General features: G+C 38.6%; 1 protein-coding gene across 2 annotated transcripts in view; it reads right to left on the bottom strand.

Moving 5' to 3' along the window:
* Window positions 1-1,075: 1,075 nt before the first annotated feature.
* LOC126416046 (uncharacterized) overlaps window positions 1,076-7,717 on the bottom strand; it is a 116,680-nt gene continuing 110,038 nt past the window's right edge. For both annotated transcript variants that reach the window (XR_007575403.1, XM_050083516.1), the window contains one exon: window positions 1,076-1,928. Coding sequence is in view for 1 of the 2 variants with exons in the window: in XM_050083516.1 (XP_049939473.1) it covers window positions 1,549-1,928 (380 nt within the window). In the remaining variant the exon portion in view is untranslated. The remainder of the gene's footprint in view (window positions 1,929-7,717) is intronic.

Below are 7,717 nucleotides of genomic sequence, written 5' to 3'. Positions count from 1 at the left end.
CTGTAAAACTTATCATTTGAATGGATATGGTTTTATATAGCACCGTAGAATTTCCCGGCACTTTTGAAAACGAAACTCAGGGGGAAAAACACGTTTTGGAAAGATCTTTGATGTGCTGCAACATGTACGCTTTCGCGTTACGAAAGTATAAATTCGAATTCCATCAACAGGAAAAGTTAATGGTTTAAATTAATATACATAAAGTGGCTACAAGAAAAGAAAAGCTTTCGCATATAATATTAGTCTCTAAGATTAATAAGCAACAAGAGAAGCTAAGCTTTCACATGTAATGTTGATCTGTTTAGCGCATGTTGCACTTTAAGATACATCACACAAATATGCCAGTAAAATTTTTAATACCGACATACATCTTTGATCTTCTGGGCTCGAAATTCTTTTAAATGGCTCGTCATCAAAGAGTTGATTTTTAAAAGAGAGCAAACGCTCTGTGATTTAAGAAATTCATCGTACATTCTCGCACATAGTTCATAGGAAATTTACTTTGAAAATAACGCTTTTCAAACAACAATTCGCAACATTTTCCCGCGACCTGTTATAAATAGACTCATTTCAGCAGTCGCCGGAGAGCGCCAGATAAGAGGCGTCACCGCGCTGGCGCATCTAGTAGGAAGCTCGTCGTATGTTCGTACGCGTAAAAAAAAAAAATCTTCCAATGTGTCATAAAAGAAACAAAACATCAGAGGATTCTCCAACAGAGTCGGAATTTCGTGAACCATACTAAAATGCATAGGTCACCTTACAGCGCACATTCGTATGTCCAGATTCCCAATGACGTAGGCCTTGACCTGATATGAAGTTTTTCAGTGTGATGGATCTGAGCACTATGGGACTTAACTTCTAAGGTCATCAGTCCCCTAGAACTTAGAACTACTTAAACCTAATTAACCTAAGGACATCACACACATCCATGCCCGAGGCAGGATTCCAACCTGCGACCGTAGCGGTCGCGCGGCTCCATACTGTAGCGCCTAGAACCGCTCTGCCACTCCGGCCGGCAGAATGGCTATTACCCCTGAAGAGAAAATTATGGTCACCATCAGGTAAGTACACAATATTAAGTTTACAGCAATCATTTTATTACGAAAAATTTACAAATTGTGATAGATTCAAACTTTTTTTTAATAAATTTTGACGTAGTTGACAATGAGAAGTAAAATACATCACGGTTCACTCTCTTTTAAGTATCAAAGTTTTCAGAATCTTGGTGGCTTGAAATAACAATGTCATCAGGTAGAATTCCAGAAAGGACTATTTCATTTTACGGGTTTCCAGCAATTACGATTTCAACTGGATTTTCCGGTGCATAGGGTGACATCAACGAATGTGCAGTGGAAATGGTTGATTGCTCCAATTCTTCCAAAAAAAACCTGCTGAATTTTTATCCTGGCTCTCAACTGAGCTGCTGGTGATAGTTTTCGCATTGCTGGCAGCAAACGCACTACAAAATGATAGCTGTCATCTTGCGTTTCTGATTTCGACATTTGCTGCTCAATTATCTTCAACTTCTGCTTCTCTATATTTAGCAACTCAGAGTTTGTCGATTTCTTGGATCTCTTGTTTTGGTTTGTGTGTAGGGTGGGTGAGGGAGGAGGCTTCTGAACTTACAGTCAGTCTTGAAGAGCTGGCTTGGTTGGTTTCATCAGGTGAAACACACTCTTTCTCTGTAAGAGCTGGTGAGAATGGTACGTCGTCGTGTTGCGATGCTGTTCTTTTACTGTGATGAACATTAGTCTTCGTCTTCCGTGGCGTCATTATGTCAGTCAGGAAGGTCATTAGCTCGTACCACGACCAATTGGATTGGAAAGGCGGCAGGCCACCTTGGTCTCCCGAACGTTCAGCACGAGTTTTTTTGAGTTCAGAGCGGAAAGTGTCACGTAGGTTCTTCCATTTATTCTTCAGTACCCCGCCTGAAAATATAGACGTGAAAATATGCGTAAATATTTAAGTACACTGTATACTTAATACATATTTTGTCCTTAGCACATTAACTGCAAATCCTACGAAGATCCTACACTTCATTCTTTTTCAGATATTTGTCTGTTGGGATGTCTTTCCATGCACTGTCACAGTCGTTTCGGATGGGTCTAATTACAGTCGCACAATGTGTGCATGAAACGTGCGCCACAATATGTGAAATTCTGAGCCCTGTACACCTGCCTTCTCCTACTATACCACTGCTTCAAACCGCTGCAAAACACATGTATGCCAAGTGGAATTTTCAGAATTGTGTGGGGGTCATTGATGGTAAGCAAATTCGGGTTAAATGTCCCCCTCATTCTGGGACAATGTATTACAATTACAAAAAATATTTTTAGCTTGCTTTACTAGCTGTAGAGCCGATGCTAACTGCAGATTAATAGCAGTTGACATTGGAGGCTATGGCAAGCAATCAGACGGTGGCACATTTTGAGCAAGTAACTTGTACAATAATATTTTGAACGAAACTGAAAACTGGCCTCCACCGAAAGAACTACCAGGTACTTCAGTAAAAGCCCCATTAGTGTTGGTTGGAGATGAAGCCTTTCCACTACTGGAAAACTTAATACGCCCTTTTCCTGGACTGTCACTGACTGAGGAAGAGAGGTTATTTAACAGGAGGCTATCGAGGGCTAGAACGGTGGTGGAACGCACTTTCGGAATTATGGCCAGCAAGTAGCGTCTTCTCCGAAAGGAAATTGAAACTTCTGTAGAACATGCAGACATTATTATTCAGTGCATCTGCGTCTTGCACAATATAATAATCGATAAAGATGGGCCTGACATTTCCCTTCAATTGTCTGTTGACCAGGACATAACAGAACACAGTGCCTTAGCAGCATGCTTCCAAAATGACAGAGCAAACAGTAGTGCTTCAAGAAGAGCGAGGAGTGTCAGAGAGGCCTTCAAAAACTATGTCAACAGTCATTAATGCAAATATATTTCATGTTGAAATTATCAAATACTGTAACTATCGTGAACGTCATTTCATTATCAAAATACTGTAATAGTATCTATACACAATTAAAATTAGAAAATAAACGAAGTTGTTTGTGTTACTTATTTCTTGGAGTCTTGTAGCAATTTATTTCACTTTTTTGTACTTCCTATCTGTTCCACAATCTTAAGCTATTTCATTCCATGCTTGACGAACAAAATCCCTATTGTGGTAATATTTATTTTTCTGGTTCCACAACACGCACATTGTTAAATACTATTTCGACGTCCATCGCAAGCAAGCAAGCAATTACTCCAGACCCAAGCGCAAACAAGCAATCGCTCCAAACACTCGCGCGGAACACAAACTCGATTGCGACTCAGCGGAGTCATCTCATCGCACCGTATCACATCGCTCGGCCCAGCCTGCAGTCTAAACGGGCACCACTTTGTTGCCACTGTTAAACCAAGCTTGCTCATTGTCACGCGATTTCAGCGCATCATCGCTCCGCTCGGCTCGGCATCGCATCGCGGGCAGAGTAAATTTAGCCTGAGTCTAATGTAAACAGTTGTAACGTCACGCTTATCGGAGGCAATTTGTTGTTATGATTAGATTAGATTAGATTAATTCTAGTTCAATGGATCATGAATACGATATTTCATAATGATGTGGAACGAGTCAAATTTTCCAATACATGACATAATTAAGTTAATTTAACAACATACTTAAGTTAATATAACAACTTTTTTTATTTTTTGTTTTTGTTTTTTTAATAATTTTTTTGTTTTTTTCCCTTAATTTATATCTAAAAATTCCTCTATGGAGTAGAAGGAGTTGTCATTCAGAAATTCTTTTAATTTCTTCTTAAATACTTGGTTATCTGTCAGACTTTTGATACTATTTGGTAAGTGACCAAAGACTTTAGTGCCAGTATAATTCACCCCTTTCTGTGCCAAAGTTAGATTTAATCTTGAATAGTGAAGATCATCCTTTCTCCTAGTATTGTAGTTATGCACACTGCTATTACTTTTGAATTGGGTTTGGTTGTTAATAACAAATTTCATAAGAGAGTATATATATACTGAGAAGCTACTGTGAATATCCCTAGATCCTTAAATAAATGTCTGCAGGATGATCTTGGGTTGACTCCAGCTATTATTCTGATTACACGCTTTTGTGCAATAAATACTTTACTCCTCAGTGATGAATTACCCCAAAATATGATACCATATGAAAGCAATGAGTGAAAATAGGCGTAGTAAGCTAATTTACTAAAATGTTTATCACCAAAATTTGCAATGACCCTTATTGCATAAGTAGCTGAACTCAAACGTTTCAGCAGATCATCAATGTGTTTCTTCCAATTTAATCTCTCATCAATGGACACACCTAAAAATTTGGAATATTCTATCTTAGCTATATGCTTCTGATTAAGGTCTATATTAATGGCGTCATACCATTCACCGTACGGAACTGTATGTACTGTGTCTTATCAAAATTCAGTGAGAGTCCGTTTACAAGGAACCACTTAGTAATTTTCTGAAAGACAGTATTGACAATTTCATCAGTTAATTCTTGTTTGTCAGGAGTGATTACTATACTTGTATCATCAGCAAAGAGAACTAACTTTGCCTCTTCATGAATATAGAATGGCAAGCCATTAATATATATCAAGAACAACAAAGGACCCAAGACTGACCCTTGTGGAACCGCATTCTTGATAGTTCCCCAGTTTGAGGAATGTGCTGATCTTTGCATATTATGAGAACTGCTTATTTCAACTTTCTACACTCGTCCAGTTAGGTACGAATTGAACCATTTGTGCACTGTCCCACTCATGCCACAATATTTGAGCTTGTCTAGCAGAATTTCATGATTTACACAAAAGCCTTTGAGAGATCACAAAAAATCCCAATTCATTCAGATCATTCAAAATTTGATTGTTGAAAGCATATATGGCATTTTCTGTTGAAAAACCTTTCTGGAAACCAAACTGACATTTTGTTAATACTTCATTTTTACAGATATGTGAAGCTATTCTTGAATACATTACTTTCTCAAAAATTTTGGATAAAGCATTTAGAAGGGAGATTGGACGGTAATTGTTGACATCAGATCTATCCCCCTTTTTATGCAAAGGTATAACAATAGCATATTTCAGTCTATCAGGGAAAATGCCCTGTTGCAGAGAGCTATTACACAGGTGGCTGAGAATCTTACTTATCTGTTGAGAACAAGCTTTTAGTATTTTGCTGGAAATGCCATCAATTCCATGTGAGTTTTTGCTTTTAAGCAAGTTTATTATTTTCCTAATTTCAGAGGGAGAAGTGGGCGAGATTTCAATTGTATCAAATTGCATAGGTATGGCCTCTTCCATTAACAGCCTAGCATCTTCTAATGAACACCTGGATCCTACTATATCCACAACATTTAGAAAATTATTATTAAAAAGATTTTCAACTTCTGACTTTTTGTTCGTAAAGTTTTCATTCAATTTGATGGTAATACTGTCTTCCTGTGCTCTTGGTTGACCTGTTTCTCTTGCTGATTTCAGACATGATACACATACTCCTGGATTTTTAATAACTTTTCTTAATGTAACACAGTAGTTTTTATAATGTTTGATGGTTTCTGGGTCACTACTCTTTCTTGCTGTCAGATACATTTCCCTTTTCCGGTTACAAGATATTTTTATACCCTTAGTAAGCCATGGTTTGTTACAAGGTTTCTTACGAGTGTATTGAACTATTTTCTTGGGGAAGCAGTTTTCAAGTGCATTTACAAAAATGTCATGAAATAAATTATATTTTAAATTGGCATCAGGTTCACGGCTACACCTCATCCCAGTCTAACTGCTGTAGGCTTTCCCTGAAACTTGCAATTGTTAAATCATTGACTGAACGTACTACTTTGGAGGACTGTTTAGTATCGCTGAATGGAGCTATGTCATATATTGTAACTAGCTGTGCACCATGATCAGAAAGACCATTCTCAACAGGCTGAGCATTTAGCTGAGCTAGTTAAACTTATCTTGGTCTATAAAGAAGTTATCTATCAGTGAGCTGCTATCCTTTACCACCCGAGTAGGAAAATCAATAACGGGTGTCAAATTGAAAGAACTGAGTAATACTTCAAGGTCATTTTTCCTATTACCCTCTTTCAGAGTATCTACATTGAAGTCCCCACAAATAATAATTTGCTTCCCCCTGTCTGCCAGATAGCACAACTAGGAGTCCAAATTTTTCAGAAATATATGAAAATTTCCTGGTGGGGACCCATATACAGCTACAATTATAAACGTGCCTTTATTTAATTTAAGCTCACAGGCACATGCTTCTATATGTTTCTCTACAGAAACCTTTTTTGTTTCTATACTTTTTGCACAATGATAACTTTTGACATATATGGCAACGCCTCCTTTCTCCATATTTTCTCTCATTACATGTGCAGAGAGCTTATATCCACTTACATTTACCTTATCCATATCAGTAACAATGTGATGCTCAGACAGGCATAGTATATCTATTTCATCCTCAGCTTCTAAATCTTCTGAACAAACCAGAAGCTCATATATTTTATACTTTAAACTCCCAATATTTTGATGAAATATACTTACATTTTTTTTAATTGTACTTGTACGAGAACCTTTCCTTATTCTAACATTTGCAGTACTCTCCTGTCTGATTTCTCATTGTGCTTAGGCCTAGTTCCTATACCAGTGGTCACTTGGTGTTCAGAGAGGCAGATTATGTCAGCTGGGTTGGGTGATTTTAATTCATCAATGCAATTACCTAGGACTGAGATACAACTTGGTGGAGATAAAATTTCTGGTGATTGGTGAAAATTTATAACTGACAGCTGTGATTGGTGATCCAATGTGCTAGAATTGTGCTGTTTAATTTCTATCCTAAACTGAAGATTTGTTTCAATCCTGACCTCTCGTAGAACTTGACATCTTTCTGTCTTACCTATCCTAAAAAAGGTGCTGCTCCAACACCTGTAACCACTGGTATTTTACAATTCATGGCAGTGCCTCCCCCCCTTAAATTTCCTGCTATTACCCCAGCCAGTTTCCCCTTCCCTTTCCTGTTGAGATGTAGGCTGTGCCTGGTATAGTCCCACCTACTGAGAGAATCAACAGGAACCACACCAATATGAGCCCCCGCACCCGACCCAAGCAGCCGTTCCAACTCCAAATTAACTCTCCCAACAGAAGAGTCCAAATGAGGCTGGTCATGGCGTCTCAGGACAGATACAAATTCAACATTGGTGTGTCTCGATACCGACGCAATCTTTACCAGGTCACAGTCTATACTGTACCCAGGATCTCTGTAGAAGCTGTTCCCTGGCCCTCCCACAATAACCACGGTGTCTTCCCTGGTAAATCCTTTACAGAGCGAACCTAAATCCTCTGTCACCTGATCCAGACTAGCACCTGGTTTGAAAAAAATTGTGACCTGGTATTCTGGTCCTAATTCCTCCTGCAGAAGTTGGCCTACACCTCTGGCATGAGAACTGCCTAATAACAAAACTTTCTTCCATTTCGATGACTTTCCTACATTCTTTTTCAATTTCCTATTGAAAGTTTGTTGTGTCCTGTCTACACCTACCTCTGCTTGAGGCTCATCAGTTTATAACTGAAGCAACAGGTCAAACTTATTTTTGACATTCACCACAAAACTGTCAGACTTAGTTCTAGGCCTGTTCCTTCTGTTACCTGTTGCCTCTTCCCACCTCTCTTTGCCCTTCTCCCTCCTCAACCTGTCCAGATCTTCCCTAGCC

Source organism: Schistocerca serialis, chromosome 8 (assembly GCF_023864345.2).
Source record: "Schistocerca serialis cubense isolate TAMUIC-IGC-003099 chromosome 8, iqSchSeri2.2, whole genome shotgun sequence".
Classification (NCBI taxonomy): Eukaryota; Metazoa; Arthropoda; class Insecta; order Orthoptera; family Acrididae; genus Schistocerca; species Schistocerca serialis.
Note: the sequence above shows the minus strand (reverse complement) of the source record. Positions and strands in the feature narration are given on the sequence as shown.